At 38.9% G+C, this 22,779-nt stretch overlaps 1 protein-coding gene across 7 annotated transcripts; it reads right to left on the bottom strand.

The window, feature by feature from the left end:
* Nucleotides 1-2,732: 2,732 nt before the first annotated feature.
* Nucleotides 2,733-22,756, bottom strand: tgs1.S (trimethylguanosine synthase 1 S homeolog). Of its 7 annotated transcripts, XR_005962300.1 has the most exons (15): nucleotides 22,595-22,756; nucleotides 21,244-21,462; nucleotides 18,479-18,535; nucleotides 17,727-17,896; nucleotides 16,009-16,795; nucleotides 15,661-15,775; nucleotides 14,452-14,541; nucleotides 13,667-13,835; nucleotides 12,994-13,318; nucleotides 12,406-12,555; nucleotides 12,042-12,185; nucleotides 11,607-11,820; nucleotides 11,086-11,164; nucleotides 4,865-5,015; nucleotides 3,108-3,218 (listed from the first exon to the last, which is right to left on the bottom strand). XR_005962300.1 is itself a non-coding variant. In XM_018223714.2 (14 exons), the coding sequence occupies exons 2-14, from the start codon at nucleotides 21,260-21,262 to the stop codon at nucleotides 3,108-3,110; spliced, it is 2,430 nt and encodes an 809-aa protein (XP_018079203.1). In that variant the 5' UTR covers nucleotides 21,263-21,462; nucleotides 22,595-22,752; the 3' UTR covers nucleotides 2,733-3,107. The 7 variants fall into 7 exon arrangements, 6 of the variants coding, with proteins under 6 accessions (XP_018079203.1, XP_041423806.1, XP_018079206.1 ...); XM_018223714.2 differs by lacking the exon at nucleotides 4,865-5,015 and having other exon boundaries at nucleotides 2,733-3,218; nucleotides 22,595-22,752; XM_041567872.1 differs by lacking the exon at nucleotides 4,865-5,015 and having other exon boundaries at nucleotides 2,733-3,218; nucleotides 17,727-18,196; nucleotides 22,595-22,751.
* Nucleotides 22,757-22,779: the final 23 nt, after the last annotated feature.

The following is a 22,779-nucleotide window of genomic DNA, read 5'->3' as shown; positions in this document are numbered from 1 at the left end:
TAGATTTGAATTAAACAAGAAATAAATGAATTTGACCTTTGCTAAATAGGCTTCTAAATGTTAAGTTGAAGGTGAGGCAACCCTTTAAAACACAGGCCAAAACAGCCAATCCCTTCTCATCTGCTCTTTGATGTATCTGCACATCGGTTGTCACAGTGCAGACAAGTATTCTGGCACTGAAACATGTTTATTCCTTTTTTTACAACAAAATCCTCTCCTTGGGGCATATTTATCAAACAAAGTTAGAAATCACAATAATCCACTAGAGTGAAATTCCTCCACTCTCCATTCATTTTCTATGGGATTTTTAAAGGCGTATTTATCAAAGGGTGAACTTTCGCCCATTGATAAATACCATTTAAAGTAATGAACAGAGAGTGGTGGAATTTCACTGTAGTGGACTGTTGTGATGTCTAACTTCACTGTTTGATAAATATGCCCCCTTGTTTCAGCTCACAGACTGACACAGTGCCGGTCAGTGCAGATACATTAAGGATGAGAGCGGTTTCTCAAATACTAATCATCTTGGTAATTTAAAATGATTTGTTATTGGCAGTCTTTATATAGCGGTACAGTTCTGACTGGCCAGTTGGTAGATTTAATACAGTAAATGGGTCGTTCACCTTCAGGTTAACTCTTAGTATGTTATAAAATGGGCAATTCTAAACAACTTTTCAGTTGGTCTTTATTTTTTATGGTTTATGAATTGCCTTCTTCTCCCGACTCTTTCTAGCTTTCAAAAGGGCGTCACGGACCCCCCCTCTAAAAACAAATCCTCTCTAAAGCTACATATTTATTGTTATTGCTACTCCCCTCCCCTATTAATATTCCATGTTCTCATTCAAATCAGTGCATGGTTGCTAGGGTAATTTGGAGCTCATCTTCAGTAAAAAACAAATATTTATTATTCACATTTTTTAAAAAGTATTATGATACATACTGACCCCACATGGCCCACCTTATGCGTTCCACACCCTCCGGTGCTTAGTCATAGGTGGAGACACCTATGACTAAGTGCCAGAGGGTGCGAAACGCATGTATGCTGAATATAAAAAGAAATAACTCAAAAAACACAAATAAATGAAAACCAATTGCAAATGGTCTTAGAATATTGTTCTCTACGTCATACTAAAAGTTTACTCAAAGGTGAACAACCCCTTTAACAGGGCATGGCTATTAAGCTATGGCAGCAATTTTTAAAGCATAATTAAATTAAAGGAAAACTATACCCCCCAAACAATGTAGGTCTCTATTAAAAGATACTGAGTAAAACAGCTCATGTGTAAAACCCTGCTTCATGTAAATGAACCATTATCATAATAATATACTTTTTCAGTAGTATGTGCCATTGGGTAATCATAAATAGAAAATTGCCATTTTAAAAAATAAGGGCCGCCCCCTGGGATCGTAAGATTCACTGTGCACACATACAAACCACATGTAAGGTCACATGAGCCAATTAACAGACAGAGTTCTGCCTTTTGCTTCCTCACTTCTTCCTGTTACAGTTAGTGTTGTAGTATTTCTGGTCCGGTGATCTCTGAGGCAGCACAGATAGAGTCACAAAATGGTGGTTCAAGGCAAGAGATGTAAAAGGGCAATATTTATGTAAATATATATTCCAGTTTGGTAAGATTCTTTAATATGTCATTCAATTTGATATAAACTGTTGCTTAAGTATTCATTTTGGGGTATAGTTTTCCTTTAAAGGAGAAGAAAAGGTTAAAACTAAGTAAGCCTTATCAGAAAGGTCCATCTAAATATACCAGTAAACCCCCAAAGTAATGTTGCTCTGAGTCCCCTGTCAAAAGAAACAGCACATTTCTTTCCTTCTATTGTGTACACATGAGCTTCTGTATCAGACTTCCTGCCTTCAGCTTAAACGTCATTGCCCTGGGCAAGAGCATGCTCAGTTTGCTCCTCTTCCCCCCCCCTCCCTTCTCTACTGTAATCTGAGCCCAGAGCAGGGAGAGACTCAGGCAGGAAGTGATGTCACACCACATTAAAGGACAAGGAAACCCCCAGGGCGCTAAACCCCTCCCCCCCTCCCCTGTGCTGCCCCCCCCCTCCTCCCCCCTGGCCTACCTGTCCCCCTGGGCAAATGCCCCTAACTTTTTACTCACCCCTCTGCGCAGGTCCTGTCCACGGAGTACGCAGTCGCCATCTTCTCCCACGCGCGTCTTCTTCCTGCTCTGATCGGCGTTTTCTGGCGCATGCGCAGTAGGAACAGGTACCGGTACGGCTCTACTGCGCATGCGCCGAATGTCACGAAGTGAAATCGGAAAACTTTGTGACATTCGGCGCATGCGCAGTAGAGCCGTACCGGTACCTGTTCCTACTGCGCATGCGCCAGAAAACGCCGATCAGAGCAGGAAGAAGACGCGCGTGGGAGAAGATGGCGACTGCGTACTCCGTGGACAGGACCTGCGCAGAGGGGTGAGTAAAAAGTTAGGGGCATTTGCCCAGGGGGACAGGTAGGCCAGGGGGGAGGAGGGAGGGGGGGCAGCACAGGGGAGGGGGGGAGGGGTTTAGCGCCCTGGGGGTTTCCTTCTCCTTTAATACTGCAGCTCCTATTCTAAACAAACAGAGTTTCTAGAGCTTTTTACTCAGGTATGGTAAAGCATTCTACAGAATAAATATAGCAGTCTAGCTTGCACTATTGCAGCTAATCTATTGGCAATAAAATGCCTCCGTAGCTTTCCTTCTCCTTTAATAAGGAGGACTTCCAGAAATACATTTAATACAAAATATAAATTTATTTAAACATCTGTAATCAATATCCTTTATGCACTAAAACATTAGACATATAAAACTTTCTAGCTGTTGTTAAACAATACCCAGCATTTTGGCTGAAGATGCTGAATGGTCCACAGTTTAAAAACAGCCAGTAGGTTGGTTCACATCATTAAAGTACATGCAAAGCACTAGAACAGAAACTGAAGGTAAACAAACTAGAGCTTGTCTAAATGACAACAAGAACTCATACAAAATGAAATAAGTTATAAACAATGAAAGCAACGATACAAAATTCTATGTATCAAGAAATGTAATATTTTAACAAATATGCGCTTTTTTTGTTTTAAAACATTTTACATATATTTTAATTCCTATGCTTTTCTGATAAGATCTCCAAAGTAAACGGTCATGGTCTTCAGTTTCTTGTTCAAGAAATTCTGCTCTATTTCAACTTGCCCTCCGGGTCCGGCCAAAGATACCACCTACAACACACAAAGAAACAGGTCAGAATAAAAATACAAACAATAAATCCTATAACAGTATAGGGCTCATGTACAAATGCAAGTACAGGTCACCAGTTGCCATGAGTGTGAATGGGCACAACGTGCCATTTTTTGTTTAACCAGCTTTGATGAATTTGGCACATTGGATGCTGGGGAACCTTGGAACTACATGCAGGCCGAGCTCATGAACAGGCCCCAAGCAGGCCAAACTCATGGGCAGGCCCCGAGCAGGCCAAACTCATGGGCAGGCCCCGAGAAGGCCAAACTCATGGGCAGGCCCCGAGCAGGCCAAACTCATGGGCAGGCCCCGAGCAGGCCAAACTCATGGGCAGGCCCCGAGCAGGCCAAACTCATGGGCAGGCCCCAAGCAGGCCAAACTCATGGGCAGGCCCCAAGCAGGCCAAACTCATGGGCACGTCACTTAGAGTGAAACACTGTTATTGTCACAGCAGAAGTGATGCCATCCTCATTGGTCCTTATCTATTAAAATGAGCAGTGGGTTCTTTCTAAGACCCATAGTAGAGTAGGTGTAGCTGGTCGCAGTTCTGGCTGCACACAGGGATAGATGAACTGCAATCCCCTGTCAATGTGCCAAGCTGCTGGCACCCTTCCAACCACAGAGCAAAGAAGCCCAGCACTAACCCTAACGCCGCATAGCCTGTAATGGAACTTTTAGGGGCAGATTTATTAAGCAAATGGAAAATTAGACTTCTCAATTTTTTTTTTTTATGGTCAAAAACTGTCTAGGGAATTAACCAAACTCGATTAGAGATTTTACAAAAATTCCAATTCGATTTTCAAGATTTATAATGCTCTGGCCCTTTAAGAATTCAAATTAGACTATTCGCCACCTAAAACCTGCCGAATTATTGTATAAATCAATAGGAGGCGCCCAGGGATCAATTAAGTGATGTTTGTAGCCTTCCTGACATTCAAGCTTTTTTTTTAATCAAGTTTTGTATAATTAGATTTTTCAGATGGGTAAAATTCGTCCAAGTTTTAAAAATTTGATTTTTTTTAAATAAATTTCCCCCATTCAAATTTCAAATTCATTGGAAAAAAGGCGAAAAGGCACAGGATGAACTCTGTAGTATACAATGGGATTCTTCAGAGTGTATCTTATCTACGGTGTATCCTGTGCTTGAATGGCTGCCCCCGTGGCTACACAGCAGCTTGTTTATATAAACTATAGTAGTCTTTCTGATACACACACCAGTTTTACCAGTGCAGGGCAACAGTACATTATATTTTAATTACTTTGATACACTTTCAGTTTTTGGTGTCAGGTTTTCTTTAAAAACAGAGAAGGCGAAGATATTGAGATAGAGGAAAGATGTATATCCAAGTATGAACTTGCATGGAGCCCTTTATATCAATTAAGAGGCAGGCATAAAGCTTATGAAAGCAGGCTAGAAATACTGCAGAATATGTTTTGGGTTCTGTATCAGCCAACAGCCCTTTAGTAGGGAAGATCTGTGAACATGAAGATCCCCTGAGTTGTTCCCAATGTTTTCTCCCAATTCACTGCACAGGCTCGGTGCTGCTGCCGTCAGTTACTGAGCTTAGGGACCGACTCCCATTACACTGTGTATATAGAATATGAATCACAATACAAGGCCAATTACATTCTGATGCAAATTGCACTCTTTTCTGATCAGTCCTGTATCTTCAGCTTTTATGACAGACAAACCTCCATTTTCTGATTGATAATTTGCAACGACCCTGAAGCTTAGCTTCTTAACGTCAGCCCAGAGTGAGCATGGGTCTCCGACGCTCCTAAAAAAAAAAAATCCAAGATGGTGTGCCCCTGTGGAGAAAATGGCCTGACCATCTCCTGAATCATACTGCTATAGAGATGCTGAAACCTTAGACTGGTGTAGTAAGTAATTTCTACCCATATTAGTTTTTAGGGTTTAGTTAATGCACAAGTCACAAAAAAGGGACTCAAGACCTTGTCTTTGCTGGAATAGAATAGGATGCATGGGCTTAATATATTGCTCCTTGCTAATCACCAGATGTTTTGTTAGGCCCCCAAACTACAGTATAGCTTTGGCTTGTCTTTAATCAAGCATCCACACCCTCCCAAAATAACCTGATTCCTGCACGATGACCGAGTTTAATGTTTGTCTCCAAGATCTCACTACAGATTTCCCATATTCCATTGCTGGCAATGAAGCAAATGCTATCTAGCAATATGCAAGCACTGCTCAAAAATGTGAGGCGACTACTCCTGTCAACAGATAGAAGTGGATAGCAGAGATTCCTATTCATAGTGAATAACTTCTAAAGCCTTGTCCCTCCACCACAGGAAGTCAGTCAGACATTACCCTCACATATACGAGACTTCTATCTGACACTCGTGCGTTCTCCACATTAGCCTGCTTGTACCAACGGTTCACACCACATCTGCCTCTTAGGGCAGAGACACACGTGGAGATTAGGGGAGATTTAGTGGGCGGGCGACAAATCGCCTCTTCTTCAGGTAAAGAAAAAACGCCTCATCTTCGGACGGCTAATCGCCTCTTATTCGGGCAAAAAAAAAAACGCCTCTTCTTCGGGCCACAAATCGCCCTGAACTGCCTTCCCACCAGCTAGACTCTTAATCGGATGGCAACTTCGGGCATGGAAGCGCTCAGAGTGCCATCATGACGGCGATTTAGATTCTATCTGGTGGGAAGGCAGTTTGGGAGATTAGTCATCCGAAGAAGAGGTGATTTGTCTCCCCTAATCTGCACGTGTGTCTGCCTTTACAGTAGAAAGAATGAAATGGCTACAGCTTGGGCTAACCCACACTGTAGTGCTGACCAGCTGCTAGAGACACCCTTGTGCCAGTGCTTAGTCTAATCTACATTCTGGAGTTGACCAGTTGAAAAAAAACAAAAACAAACATTCTTTGAACCATTAATATCATTTAACTCCTTAAAACAAGGAATCGCGTAGCCGTAATATTTGGGCACATTAGTGAAATGATCTGCCACTTGGTCTATACTGCTGCCTGTGTGCTGAAGGTGTTAGTAATAGACACATAGTGACACATCGCTCTCGCATACTTCTTTAGTTTACTGTACTGGTCAGTACGTCTATTGACACCTTCAGCCCTAAAGAAGTATGTGAGAGCAGCACGTCACTATGTGCCAGTACGTGTCTATTGCTAACACCTTCAGCACACAGACAGCAGTATAGACCAAGTGGCAGATCATTTCACTAATGTGCCCAAATATTACTACTACGGCTATTGGCGGGGCACATTATTATTAATTTCATGATGGAGGCTGAGGGCCGGTGTAAATTTGAAAACGGGCCGCATTTGGCCCCTGGGCCTGATTTTGGACTTGCCTGCTCTTCACCATACTAAAATTTCATTTAAAAGTGAACAACCCCTTTAAATTGAAAAAAGTGGTTCTGGGGAAAACAATGATCATGATTTTGCATCTGATCATAAAAGCCTCTGATTGCCATCTTTTGTTTGCATGCTTAAACCCTGGGACAGACACAGAGGTATCTGTATGCACCTCTTGGAATATCTATTTAATAAATAGGCATTTGAATGTGTGTGCGCCATGGGCCTCAGTAACACATTCATACAAACATCACATGACACGGCATGATACAATCAGAAACAAAAAGCAAATGAGTTAGCAGAACAATGGCCAGGAGAGACTTCCTGTTTCACAGTATAATGGTCAGTGACCGTGCCTAGCCAATGCATCACATGCTGAACTGTAACACACCCTCCTTCTTACCTACAAGAACTTTCATGACCTGGTTACAATTATGGGATTACAGTCACTAAATAGAGAATGTTACTGCTTTATATATGGGCATGTTTCTTTTAAAAAAAAATTTCCCCACGTACTGTGCAGAATTGTCTGGAATCTTATTTTTGTTTAGCACTACCATATAACGCTCTGGAAGTTTCTTATTGTTCAGATGTGATTCATTTTTTCCTGAGTTCTACTGGCCAAGTTACATAAAAAGTGGTTCTGGGGAAGGTGGACATAAATGGGCCATAAAAATTCCCGCTGACTCGCCCCTCCCAATGGCCTGCCTGACCAATATCCCTGCATATTCCAATGGACATTTTGTGTTTTAAGTTGCTGGCCTGGAACCAGTGGATTGACCAGTGGATATCTAAAGCTTCAAGAGCTTCACATGTAACTGCAGGCAGTCAAGACTGCTCACATAAAATCTGCTAATAAAGGGGTGGTTCACCTTTAGGGCAGAGACAAAATCACCTTTTCTTCTGGCAACTAATCTCCCCAAACTGCCTACCTGCTGGCTAGAATCTAAATCGATGGCGGGATGGCACTCTGAGTACATACCCATTGGCACATAGTAATAAAAAATTATTATTATGAAAACCGTTTATTTACATGATGTAGGGTTTTACAGGAGCTGTTTAAAGCAATATGTTTTTATAGACCTACATTGTTTGAGCAGTAAAGTTTTCCTCTAACACTGGGGACAAACCTCACCGGTGATTTTTCCACAGCAACCAATCAGATCTTAGCTTTTGTTTCTAACTTGCAGTGGTGAGATTTAACCAGTGATGTGTGTCTCCAATGTTAATAATAAATGACCCCAAAAGTGATCCAGGAATTTGCCTGCCAACTTCGTTTGTGCTTTATCTATGATCGCATGCCATTCTTAAAGGGATACTGTCATGGGAAAACATTTTTTTTTTTTCAAAATGAATCAGTTAATAGTGATGCTCCAGCAGAATTCTTCACTGAATCCATTTCTCAAAAGAGCAAACAGATTTTTGTATATTCAATTTTCAAATCTGACATGGGGCTAGATATATTGTCAATTTCCCAGCTGCCCCAAGTCATGTGACTTGTGCTCTGATAAACTTCAATCACTCTTTACTGCTGTACTGCAAGTTAGAGTGATATCATCCCCTCCCTTTTCCCCCCAGCAGCCAAACAAAAGAACAATGGGAAGGTAACCAGATAGCAGCTCCCTAACACAAGATAACAGCTGCCTGGTAGATCTAAGAACAACACTCAATAGTAAAACCCATGTCCCACTGAGACACATTCAGTTACATTAAGAAGGAAAAACAGCAGCCTGCCAGAAAGCATTTCTCTCCTAAAGTGCAGGCACAAGTCACATGACTGGGGGCAGCTGGGAAATTGACAAAATGTCTAGCCCCATGTCAGATTTCAAAATTGAATATAAAAAAATCTGTTTGCTCTTTTGAGAAATGGATTTCCATGCAGACTTCTGCTGGAGTAGCACTATTCACTGATGCGTTTTGAAAAAAAAAAAAAAAACCACATGTTTTCCGATGACAGGATCCCTTTAAGACTAAACACAGCTGTAGATTAAGCACCAAGAGAAGTCACAAATTGAGCAGTGAAATGGAGCAGCATTTGTTACAGATGATTGGACTGGCTTCCTTCACAAAAAAGGGAGTAAAGTGTAAAAAAATAAATAAATTAATTAACAGGCACAGAGCACCTTCTTTACACTTTGATCTTTTATTAGTAATTGGTTACCCAAATTTATTTTTGGAGTGTGGGAGGAAACTGTAGTACATAGAGGAAGTCATACCGAGTAAACTTGACTATCCAATACAGACTTTTCTTTATGTTTAGGTTCAAATGGCACACAGTACATTGTGCCTCAGAAATGATTGATAATTAGCCCTGTAGCCTCAAACTTAGCTTTTCTTCAACAGCCCGGAGCCAAATGAGCATGTGTAGTACCACTGCCGCTCAAAAGATGGAGCTGCTGTGGACAAAGCAGTAAAACATCAGATTACTTTTTTAGGTATTCCCTAAGCAGAGGAACCTCAAGAATTTGCTATCCTCTAATGTTCTGACTGTAGACCAGCAGGTGGCGTTGTTGTTGAATTTAAGGCATCAGCAGTTTTTAAACTGCCAACTGTCTATTTTGATACTTTTATCGTTTTCTTAAGGTTTTACCAAGGCTTTTAAACAACTGCATTCTAATGTCTGTTGGTTTTGATGTGATTTGTTTTTGGACAAGGGACTACTAGTTAAAGGGATCATGTACAGTGTATGAATGTCAGAGGTTTGTGTGGTGTACTGTAGGGTTCTGTATATTTTCTGTTTGCTGATAATATAAAATGAGAACACCATTTAGGATGAGTCAGGGGATCATGAACTGTTCGAACGGTTTCAATGAACGAAATTCAGAGTGGATAAATTATAAGGTTATAACTATGCAGGGAATTGATACCCTCAAATGGGACAAATATAGGGGGAAAAAAAGTAGTCAGTAGTAGGAGCTAAGTAATAGATTTAGCAAGCAATGCCAATCATCAGCAGCAACAAAGTAAGAAAGAAACTAGCCTGTATTAGAAAGGGGTATAGTGTCACAATAGAGAGGGCAATACTTCTTTTGCCAAAACACCTACCAAAAACACAAAAAAATCTTTCGCTACAACACCTACCCTGAGGAATAGGTCAAGGGAGACTGCAAAACAGTCTGATATTGGAGCAGTTTGATTTATTTGCCGATAACACAGACTCAACAGGAGAAGCCTTCCTGGTCCCAGAGAAATCCAGACTTTTATTTAGCTTTGGGTACATGTGCTTTATGATCTGGCTATCATTGTGAGTAGAAAATTGGTTGTTTTGTGGTGATTTTAACATTTATTAAAGCAATATTGTACTCTATTTTGCTTTATATCTTCATTGTTTTACTTGTTGGATGACTGGAGGGAACTTATAAGGCAAAGGACCAACATTAATATATGCATCACAAATCTTGTGAGTATATACCCGAAAGGGGGAATCTTGAAGAATATCACAATGGCGGATCTTCTGCAATATAGCTCTCCAGACACCATTTTTAACACTCTGTGGCTCTATGGGCTTCATGACTTATCTTAATTAAGACAATACTACTCTATGGGGCCGATTCACTAACTTAGAGTGAAGGATTCGAAGTAAAAAAAACTTCGAATTTCGAAGTGTTTTTTGGGCTACTTCGACCATCGAATGGGCTACTACGACCTTCGACTACGACTTCGAATCGAACTATTCTAAGTAAAAATCGTTCGACCATTCGATAGTCGAAGTACTGTCTCTTTAAGAAAAAACTTCGACCCCCTAGTTCGCCATCTAAAAGCTACCGAACGCAATGTTAGCCTATGGGGAAGGTCCCCTTAGGCTTGGCTAACTTTTTTTGATCGAAGGATATTCCTTCGATCGTTGGATTAAAATCCTTCGAATCGTTCGCTTCGAAGGATTTTATCGTTCGATCGAAGGAATAATCCTTCGATCGTTCGATCGCACTATTTGCGCTAAAATTTTTATTTCCCAGTCGAATATCGAGGGTTAATTAACCCTCGATATTCGACCCTTTGTGAATCAGCCCCTAAGTGTGCGCTTCCTTTTGCATTCTATTTTAAATTTCCTGTGCCGTATTAACCTGGCATGAACAGTGATATTAAAAGTCCAATAGAGGAATGGCGCGGTATTGGTATAAAAGAATTATACCTTTTTATATATAATTTCAGCTAAAACATGTAGTGCAGTTTTGGTCTTCAGTACTCAAAAGGGAAAAGCGAAAAAGAATGTCCACAGAAGAGGGACTAATTTAGTGGCTATTCTGGGCTTTGTGTATGAAAGGGAGAAAATAGTCATTCACCCCAATACTCCCCTTAACCCCACTGCCACTCTCTGGGGGCACAGTTTGGGAACCATTGGTCCAAGTTGATAAAGTGTATTTGTAAAATCTTTGTTATAAAGCAAAGCTGGCCAGGTTGGGATTTTTTAATTTGTAGAATAGGCCCTGGGACGGCCTATATATTTTGTTTAATGTGTACAGTGTGAAAAAAACCATTACATATACATATGTTGCATAGACTGACCTGCTCCACATCAGTATTCCGTGGGAGAAAATAGATGATATTCTTGGTTATCTGCTTGGACAGCCTGAAAACTTCAAATGTGGAAGCTTGTAAAGGAAAAATGAACAGGTAGCACAGTTTACACAATACTAATCAAAATATGATGGGCAGTCTAGGTCCCCTTACACAATATATGAAACTGCATGATATTTTGACTGGATAAGGTTTCAGAATATCAATGTCTACATCATACCAAGTTAATTTAAAGGTGAACCAATGTACTGTTTATTTTTTTTATATATTTTACTTATTACTTAATGATGATGAAGTATGGCTTCACAGAACACAATATATGGTGGAGAATATCAGCAGAACTTGAATGACAAGATCTGTGCATGTGCCAGCAATGCTGATAAAACATAGAGCCTTCTTGCAAACTTATGTGAAAATGTGATACATTCTTTTGAGTCATTGCCAACTGATGGTATTGGTGTTTTACAACTTGCTAAAATGGTTTACAAAGCCTGAATTGTAAAGGATATCCATCAAGGCACATTGTTCCGATGTCAAAAGTCTCTGCGCTGACATAATCCGGGCCACCCCACGGCGGGCTGAGGAATATGGCATCTGCCTTCAAGTCTGGAGCCAAGAGCATGAAATCACCACGGATGAATTCTATCCGGTCCGTCACTCCATACACTTCGGCATTGTTGCGAGCAAAGTCAAGCTTCACAGGGTCAATATCCACAGCAATCACTAAAGACAGAATCCCAGAAATACTATTAAATGCAAAGCAGGAAATAATCTACCCTATGGTAGCAGAAACTCTGTTAATGTTTACTGCTACAGGTTTAGTATTTGTGAGACTGGGAGACGGCCTCAATTACAAATCCCTAAGATAGTGTTCAGTCGAAGGCATAGAGAAATCAACCAGTAGGCAGCAGATCTAAAATGCTTTTCACCAGCATCATACATACCTCTGTTCCCTGCCTTTGCAAACTGTATGGCATTCCCTCCAACTCCACAGAAGGCATCTACAACCACACCACAGTCACACGACTGCCTGACCCGGCTAGCAATGTGCTCTGCAATTTTCTCTGGCGTCACTGAAAACCAGCCTTCTACAATGGATAGAAGACAAATAGATTTAATATGCACATATTATAATATTCTAGAATATATAGATGTATTATATATTTACGTATGAAGGCTCTAAATCTGGATATACTGAATTCGTTTATTAAAATACAGAATGCAGCTTTCATGGAGGGGGCATGCAGAGCACCCCATTTGTCATTAGTCTAAGAGTAAATGTATTCATGGGCAGTGTAATACTATTACCTTCATCTAATTTAATCCCTTCATCAAATCGAGAGAATAGTCTGTAACGCTGAGCCCAGTACTTGGCCAGGTGAGGTACTGCAGCGATCTCAGGGGGCAGGCATTTTGTTTTCCTTTTAATCTTTTTTTTCTTTTTTACTTTGTCATCGTCTATAAAACAAAAAAGAAACAGACATGCCACTTCTGTCTTCAGCAAAGACAACATTGTTTAAATACGGATCTACGCAAGTTCTCAAAGCGCGAAAAGCTCTGTACACCCAATACACATAGAAGTTTTCCACTTGTTGTGATTTTCGAAGATCCAAAGCCCAGCAAGATGCCTGCTTTCCTTACTGTTCAGATATTATGCAAACATTTTATAAAAATAGCATAGGCAAAATTTACTATAACCAGACATTTTTTATATATTGAAAGAAAATATAGTTACAGTTATACAATGAAACCAACTTCTGCTTTAATTTTCTAACTTGATTCTCACTATGAAGGAAATCACTGTAATAGTAAAATCACCCCCCTTCCCCGCCTTTAAGTGGCTAAAAAACCAAGGTTTTAAGAAAAAATATATATATATCAAGTAGTGTAACAAACCATTTTTGGTAACTTCAGTATCATTTTGTAAATAGTCTGGAATGTCCAAGGGAATTAGCGGTCTTGAGGGATTCAAATCAATATTGTTACATAAATCTAGCTCTGTATATTCATCTGTTGAACACCAGATGGGGTTTGAAGGTGCCGCACTGTTTGCCACAGAGTCTGGACTTTGGCTTTCCTGATGGGAAGAAGACTCTTGAACTTCATGATTTTGTTCTTCAGAATCAGTGCTGCTGAAGGAGTCTTCCACCTCTTGTATGGTGTATGTTTCAGCCAAAGGGTGCTGGATATCTTTACTCACTTCTTTAAGGAAAGTCTGCACCTTAAAAAAATTAATTTAAAAGCATTCAGTTCACAAGGTAAAGAAATGTAGAGCAAAAAATGTTGCTGAACAATAACAAATATACCATAAATAGAAAAACTATTTGGGAAGGATATCAGCAGCACTTTCACCAAATTACCTCTCAGCACAGAAATGAAAAACGGTTGCAAAAAAAAAAACAATTATATGAGAAATAGGAAATTCTGTATTAAACATGCGTATAGTAAGCAATAGCCTCTACTATCAAGCAAGGGTATAAAAAGTCGATAAGGAGATGGTAAACTGAAAAGTAGAAATTCTTCTACTTATAGGTGATAAGTACAAAGAAGGCATTTAACATAATCTTACCTTGTTCAGAGTTTTGCTTTTGGGCACTGCATTGCCTTCGTCAGTGAAAAAAATGTGCTTATTCTTAGCCTTCACTGGCCTGTGCATATCCAGGAACTGGGACCTATACTTGACTCCTTTTTCCAGATAACGCAGAGTTCGGCGGGTAAAGTTGGCAACTCCACCATATCTGTAAATCGTAGTTTATGTAGAATTTATGTAGACTGTAAACCTACTCAAGTGTTTTATAGGAAAAAACCTGCTTGCATACTTTGCATATTTAATCCCAAGCAGAATCTACCTGGGAAGTAAAATGACAGTATAGTATTCAGCCCGGGTGCCATTTTTTTTTTTACACTGGGGTGAATTTTAGTACCCTTCCAATGACAGCATTTCCTTGTCTTTTAAAGACTAGTATGTTCAGTCACAGGGCCATGTAACATGCAGCTCTGACTAAAGCACAGACCAAGAGAGAAAAAAAAATATATAGGGAGGCTATTTGAATATCGCTTTATTAGAAAGTAGGAGGAATATTACTTGTTGCCAGTAATAAAGGGTTTGTGATTCTATCACGGAGCAGAGCTTAGAATAACATTTTATTGGATATTCCTAGGATGTGTATTATACATCTGTATATTATACAAGCTATTCTTTAGAATTATACTAGTTTTTAAAAAACAGTCAATGGAACAATGGTAGTGATCAATGGCACACCTGTGTCCCCAAGGTTGCATTAGAGCTGATGTCTTATCATAAATTCAAAACTAGACTTTTGTATTTTGGCTTAGGAATAACATTGAACTTACTTTTGCCCTGTGCCATATTTTAGTCCCAAGATGGTGGAAGCTGCTACCAGAACATCGTCGCATGGGTTTTCTTCTGCATCAAGTTCATGACTTCAAATGAAACAGTTTAATTAAGCTATGTTAAAGCCTCCCAGTAACAAAATTATGTAACTTTAAGTATAAAATGGTCCCTTTTAAAAATCCGTGGAAGAGTTCAGGTTAGTTATACACAGACTTCGAAATGTAAAGCAGCACATTTTTAATCTAGAGCAGATATTTACAAACTATGTGGATGCCCCATGTGGGGGTCTTTGGAACAAGCAATTAAGTGTTGTGCGCTGCTCTATGCCTGCACCTGTAATTAGCCTTCCTTCTTTACATCATGTTCAGTGCTAAACTCAATTGCATGCCTTTTGCACAAGCAAGATTTGAGTTGATTGGTCAGTGAATAGGAGTTTCAAGCCATGTCCTATCCAATCAACTTACAGGTCATTTGAGTGGGCAGAGACAGGCTTAACACTAAACCTAAAGGAACAAAATGTGGTAAATTACAGTTGCAGTTATTAATAGACAAAGGAGAGGGAAAAACAGAGGTAAGTAGGACTGTATGGGTACAAGATAAATAAAATAGGACATAAGTGTACAGTGCAGATTTAAAAAAATAAATGGAGTTGGGAAACAAATAATAGATGTAAGAAGAAAAACAGAGTTACAGAACGGGAGAAGTAAAATATGAGCTAAACTAAAGTAAAATAAAAGAGGAGCATACAATTTGGAAAGATAAAACCATAATTGAAGAAAGAATGAAATAAAGGTCAAAAAAGTGAGCAATAAAACCAGAAGAGACATGGCAAAAAAAAAAACTGAAGTTGGATGTGTGTTTGCAACAGAATGCCGGATTGCCTAGTTCCAGAACATTGATCAAGACATATATGCACTTGTGTCGTGGGATGGGCCTGATCCAAAAAATTGCAGGCATCAAAATGGAATCAAAAAAAAAAAAAAAAATGGCTTAGTATTACATTTTCTCTCATTTGTCAAAAAAAACCACGTTTAGAAATATTTCTATTATGTTAATAAAACTAAAATGATCGATAGTCCTGTATATAAATTTCTTTTACAGTAGCAAACTTAAAATACCTCTGTTGGAGTGATTTTGAACACAATGTTTATGATTGCCCTTAGCAGTATATTTTGTTTTGAAAAATGTAATTTGCAAACAGGTGTTACCTTCTCTTGATTTTAGCTTGTTTGCACTCTGGCGGTTCATCATCTTCATCCCTGTCCTTCATGATGGCTGAGGGACTGATCCGCCAATATGAGCTTGAAGATGCTCTTGTTGACACTAAAGAAAAATACATAATGCCCATGAGCAAGCAACTTCACTGCCCCACACTATGCACTTATGGATAATTATAGGGCAAAATAAGCAATAGAGATATAAAAGCCAAAGATAACACTTTGATTAAGGGTCTTGTAGCCTATCACAACTGTGCATGCTGAGGGTTAGACTGCTGGGAAGTTTGTTTGCAATTCCAAAAAAATTTCCTGTTAATAGAAGCTACTAGGTTTACAGACCTGGCTGGCTTGTATCTGTATGTCCAGATGCTGCAAAATTTTCCCCCGTTCCATCACTAGGCTCATTCTGGTTAGGATCAGTAGGACAATGCTTTCCAAAGCTGTCTGGGGTTTGCAGCAGATTAGCCTCATTAATAACACTTCGGGAAGGATGAACTTGATCAATTTCCTCTGGATCAAGATTAATGTTGCCTATAGATTTTACAAGAGTTTTGCAATGGTCTTCCTGAAGGCAATCACTGTCTCCAGCAGACATCATGGCATTGTTTTCATCTGCAATCTGAGTTTGTGCCTCACTGATTTTAGACATATTGGGTGTATCAAACATCCACCCTTGATCAGACCAGTACTGAAACTTCTCAAAATAGCTCCAGTAACATTCATTATAACACGTATTCCATTTATCCTTGGTATCAGCAGAGCTCCAGGGTTCAAGGCTACAATGCTTTCCTGACAGGGATAGCTCTGGATGATTTTTAATCCAGTGCTGCCATAATAACCCTTGGCCATACTGATTCCAATACTCTTCCAATTTGTCTTTTAAATTAGGCTCTGTGGAAGGTATATTTAGAGTAGATGATTCAGTTGCATTATCCTTATGATTAATATTACAGCCACCTTTTAGGTCAGCTTTCTCAGGATATGCAGGAAAGTCCTCTTCACAAGGATGGCTGGCGTTTTGAGCTAGTTCTTCTATTGCTTCTTGGATACTTTCAGCTAAAGGTCTCTTGCATTTGGTCTCTCTCTTCTTCCATACTTTATGTACATTTCCACAAGAATCCACTGGCTAGAGAAAAAAAAATTTCCACAATAGTAACATAATCCACAGGAAAATAAACAAATGTGGAGGTTTCCCTGCGAGCCTTAACACAGTGGGAAGGTTACAAGTTGTTATGACAAAACAACTCTCTGTTCAACTGAATTAAAGAATAGGACATTAAGAATAAAGCACAACTTATTAGGATCGGCATAGGGCTTTTCTTTGTGAAAACTGCCATTTATTTGCATTAGTGCAAAGACTGCATTTATGTAAAATCATGAGGGATAATTTAATACAAGGCTCAAAGTTTGCTTCAGGTATAGCAATTCAAGGTTTGTTACTTTCTCCACCAATTACCTTTCTTGCTCTTTTTTTTTTTTAAAAATATATTAAGTCTTCTGGTTTCTCACAATTTACTGCAATTTGGATATGCATTATGAGAGAGCATTTTTCCAGCATAAAAGGTCTGGCTTTCATTTGAAGCAGCAAAGATGGCTTTAAATAGTGAGGTTGTGAAATGCCCAGCTGGGCTAGGTTATGATATCAGATTTTATTAAAGTCTTTAAGAGCTTTGGATGATTTGTTTAAGAAGTATACTATCCAAGGCTATTGTGATCTTAAGATATACAGTTATTATAGATATTGATATATAGTTTATATAGGGGTGTATTGATGGGTATGAATTGGGGTTTATTTGGAGAGGTTACATTTGGACTTTTATCTGTAGAAATAAGTCAAATCAGCCAGATATTTCATTTCAAATTGAGAAAAACACAGCAGGACCATTTGATTTGACTTCTACAGATATACCATGACCTAGATGAATGAGAATCTTCACAAACATATTGATGGACTTTTGTATTTTTTTCAACCCACATTAGCTATTCATGCGTGCAAATTGGGGAAACCATTACAGCCCAAGGTTGAATGTTGGTAAATAGACCCCTCATACACTTACCACATAATTCCTCTCATATGATGAGCCACCAAACTGCAAAGGGAGACCCATTTTTAGCATGATTTCTGACTCAGAGTCCAACTCATTCTCTTCAGTTACGACATCAGAAAAGCTAGAGTCTGCTGGTACAACTAAAGAATCATCGTCATCTTCTTCTACATCATTTTCACCTATAAAATAATGTTTTAGGAAGACAAGCTGCCCTGCCTTAGAGCTGGGTCACCAGAACCAAAAAAGTAGGAGCTGAAACGTTGGTATATTTTTACATCAACATTTCGGTTATGATCTAAAACCTTTCTCCAGATGCATTAAAAATCCATACAAAATCCATTAATACAAAATTATTAACGATAGAGTTGCAAAATGTAACATTACCCTGCCTCACTGGTTACCTCATTTCCCCATCAACCTCCCAGGCATTACAGATGCCACAGCAATAATCAGCCATAGCTGATCCACCCCAGGATATTCTAACAAAAAAACAAAACAAAAACAAATAACTCACAGATACTTCTAAAGTCAAACATCCAAATACTTCACATGCTGATTTAGCACTTAACTAGAAAGCAGCTGAATGAACAGTATTCCTTGAGACCCCTATTCGATAGAAGGTGTGACTGATCCACACCCCTCCTGGGCATGAAAACATGATCAATGGCTATAAATATGGGCATCTTTCTTGAAAAACCGCATTCAGCAAAGAGCTTTAACATTCACTGCACACGGTGGAACTGATCATCCAATTATCTTACCTCCTTTGCCCTTCTTTCTGCTGAAGCCAGTTCCTTTAAATCCCAAAGTTGTGATCACTAAAAAGAAATGTAAAGACAAACTGATAAAAAGCTCAAGTGGACAGAACATTTGCTTCTTTACAAAATCAATTATTGCAGGTTAGACAGAAAATAAGTGAAGCCTTAATTGGCTCTTGGTATGGAAAACATTTGTAAAATAGAGAACTACACCATCTTGTTCCCTTTACTAGAGGTAAAAGCGCTAAATGATTTTACTAAAAAAGATTTTCTGGTAAGATTTAGTCCCTGCTACTTTTCCTAAGCATCTTGGAGAAAAGCAGAAGATTACTGTGATAACTGCCTCCAAGCACCAAGAGTGGCATTGTTCAGTGATGTAAATAGTAAACCTATGGTTTCTGTGCCAATTGATTTACATTTTAAGGTACTAACCCCCACACGCTAGGATTATGGTCAACATCCCTTTCATCTTCACTTGTAAATAACATATGTTAAAATAGTTGGTGTTGCTTTGAAACTGAACCCACACTGTACTATATACACCACATTTGTCTCTCCACTTTTGGAGTGAAAAAGTAAAGTATAATATAAGTAGAAATAAAATGTGGCCATTTTACTCCACAAAAGTAACTTCTAATCTTTTTTCAGTAGCATGCACAATCACATGGGTCAACAACATGACTTTTTAACAACTGTATGCCCAACAGCTTGGCTAATCGAAACCTGAATTGTGTGTGTATACTTTATTTTGGAAAGTTACACAAATAGTTACAAATTGTGTGAATTTGCAAAAAGCACACAGCACAGAGGGAATACAAACTACAAATCTTCCATGTCCCATGCGTGGCCTTGCTTAAGTCCCCTGATTTCCTTGCTATGTCTACAATACTTAGAAATTAATAATAAGATTTCAATACATGAATTTTTTTTTTTACAAGTGACTGGTGGTCAAGCTTGGAATTTAGTAGTTATTCGGTAAAAAAGAATTGGTGAAAGGGAAGTGAAAGAGAAAATGTCATTAAGTAATTTTCCTTAATACATTAAAGGGGTTGTTCACCTTTGAGTTAACTTTTCGTATGATGTAGTGAGTGATATTAGACAATTTGCAATTGGTTTTAATTTTTTATGATTTGTGGTTTTTATATTATTTAGCTTTGTATTCAGCAGCTCTCCAGTTTGTAATATTGGCAATCTGGTTGCTAGGGTCCAAATTACCCTAACAACCATGGACTGATTTGGATAAGAGACTGAAATATGAATAGAAGAGGGTCTGAAAAGAAAATGAGTAATTTAAAGTAGCAATAACAATACATGTGTAGCCTTACAGAATATTTGTTTTCAGATTGGGTCAGTGAGCCATTTGAAACCTGGAAAGAAATTATTTAAAAGACTAATGGTGACCAATTGAAAAGTTGTTTAGAACTGTCCATTCTATAACATCCTAAAAGTGAACCACCAGTTTTATTTAAAATTTGCACTGGATTTAAAGCTATGTTATTACTACTACAGCACAAGCAGTATCTGTCCAGCTGTGTTATAGTCGCTGTTCTGAATTCTCAAAACAATGTAGCAAAATAAAAAAGCAGATTAAGAGACGTGAAAGAGAACACGCTTCTACCATATGGGTTTAAACTTTAGAACTCAAGAGTGAGTACAGGAAACAGAAAGTGATTAATAAATACTGCCAAAGGAGTTATTTTGCAAAAAAAATGTAGCACCCCCCCCTCAACTAAAGTATATGATTGTTACATCTTCACAAAACATCCTACATGATGATAACTTCAGCAGAATAATACACTGCTTTCTAAACACAAAAAGGAGGTGGCCTTTTCAAAAGTCTGTGAAGTTAAATTATAAACAGCTCAAAAACATTGTCAGATTTGGAGGAACAAACAAGTCTGCCAAACTAGCAGGCCAACATGCCAGATCCTTAAACCAGCACATATCTATCCTACAGTACATGGCTATTGATTTGGATAACCAAACAACATTATCAGTAGATGTATGGGATCCCTTATTCAGAAACCCGGTATCCAGAAAGCTCTGAATTATGGTAAGGATGTCTTCAATAGACTCCATTTTATCCAAATAATCCACATTTTAAAATATTTCCTTTTTCCCTGTAATAATAATAAAATAGTTGCTTGTACTTATTCCAAACTAAGATATAATTAACCCTGATTGGAAGTAAAACCAGCCTATTGGGTTTATTTAATTTTTCAATAATTTTCTAGCAAGGAGTGGTTTACCATTATGGTAACTTTTATTATGTTATAGAATGAACAATTCTAAACAAGTTTTCAATTGGTTTTCATTATTTTATTTTTTTATATAGTTATTTGCCTTTTTCTTTTGACAGCTTTAAAAATGGGCGTCGCTGACTCCCTTCTAAAAGACACATGTTCTGTAAGGCTACAAATGTATTGTTTTTGTTACTTTTTATTACTGATCCTTCTATTCAAGCCTCTTATTCAAATGGTTGCTATGGTAATTTGGACCCTAGTTACCAGTTTGCATAAGATGCTAATTGAAGAGCTGCTGAATAAAAAGCCAAATAACTCAAAAACCTTCAATAATAAAAAATGAAAACAAATGACATATTGTCTCAGAATATCACTCTCTACATCATACTAAAAGTTATCTAAAAGGTGAACAACCCCTTTAAGGTATGAAGATCCAAATTACGGAAAGAACAGCTATGCAGAAAACCCCAGGTCCCAAGCATTCTGGATTAAATCAGGTGTCACATTCATCATCTACATTTACACCTCCACTGATATCAGGCATCTGCTTATTTTTCCAGTAGAAAGAATGAGCTCCTTCATCTTGTTCATTCCGAGACTACGTAAGATATGCAAGTAGGGCAGCCACGACGGGAGTACAACTGTAAGGGAAACAGTCATTGGGGTGCCCTGAAACTCCAAAATCCATCATCCAGGTAGAAGCACATTTCTGCCACATGGATCCATTCTACACTCAACATGATCCTAAGAATAGATATAAGAAACAAAGACAAAAATAAAGGGAATGAAAAATTAACTTAATGTTGTATTGTCTGCAACCTTTGAAAATTCCTTCTAGTTCCCCTAGAAAGACTGAAAGGGAATTGGTAACTGGGGGAGAAAAAAACCCCCAAAAAAATAAATAAATAACCAAACAGGTGTGTCCTCACCAACACGATCACCAGACAGATAATCAGAAATTGTAATAAAAGTATACATATTAAAGCTACGAGATCAAAGACACAATTGGTGGAGGCCCAAAAGCCCAGAGCTGCCTATCATTAACTATCAACTGAGTTTACTACAGAGAGCAAGCATAGTGTGGTTTAAACATGTGTAACCATATGCAGCAGCTCAACCAACTCAATAAAAACGTAATCGAATTTGATCATTTCTATCTGTTCAGTGTGTTGATACCTCAACACTAACCAATATGAATCAGCTAGCCTCAAACTATATGCACAAAGAATTTTACTGTTTACATCACTGAACTGTAAGGCCTTGATAGAATTTAGCAGGGCAAATAGAGGATAAACCAACCAAACAAGTACAGATCCATTATCTGGAAACCCATTGTCCAGAAAGTTCAAAGTTCTGAATGATGGAAGGCTGCCTCCCATAGACTCAATTTATTTTTTCCAAATAATGCGAATTTTTAAAAAACTATTTCTATGCGTTCTTTAATAATTAGGGATGCACCGAATCCAGGATTCGGTTCGGGATTCGGCCTTTTTCAACAGGATTCAGATTCGGCCGAATCCTTCTGCCAGGCCGAACCGAATTGGCATATGCAAATTAGGGGCGGGGAGGGAAAGCGCGTGACTTTTTGTCACAAAACAAGGAAGTAAAGAATGTTTTCCCCTTCCCACCCCTAATTTGCATATGCAATTTTTGACCACGCCCATTTTTGTGGCCACAACCCCTGATGACCAAGTTCATTTTACAGATTGTAAATAAGCCGTATCACTTTAAATGGGCAGGGCGAGCTGTATGGCAGTCCCTACTAAGGTTATGTAGAAAGTTGTTAGTTGAGTTGTATTGATCTACAACTCCCAGCACCAACACGCAGAGAGCTAAAACAGCCTTGGCCCAGTGGGGAGAGAGAAAAGCCGCTTACCTGGCTAGCTGCTCCGGTTGCTGTTGCAAAGCACAGAGGTGTAAGAACTACACCTCTCAACATGCTTTGCCGCCAGGCTCTTCTCTCTCTACTCTCCATAGAGCATGATGCTCGCCAGCACGCACTGTTTATATGCTCACAAGGATCTGGCAGCCCACATGCATATTCCGCAGTGTGCTTCCGGG

The sequence above is a fragment of the Xenopus laevis genome, chromosome 6S (assembly GCF_017654675.1).
Source record: "Xenopus laevis strain J_2021 chromosome 6S, Xenopus_laevis_v10.1, whole genome shotgun sequence".
Lineage (NCBI taxonomy): Eukaryota > Metazoa > Chordata > Amphibia > Anura > Pipidae > Xenopus > Xenopus laevis.
This window is presented reverse-complemented; position numbering and strand designations above follow the sequence as displayed.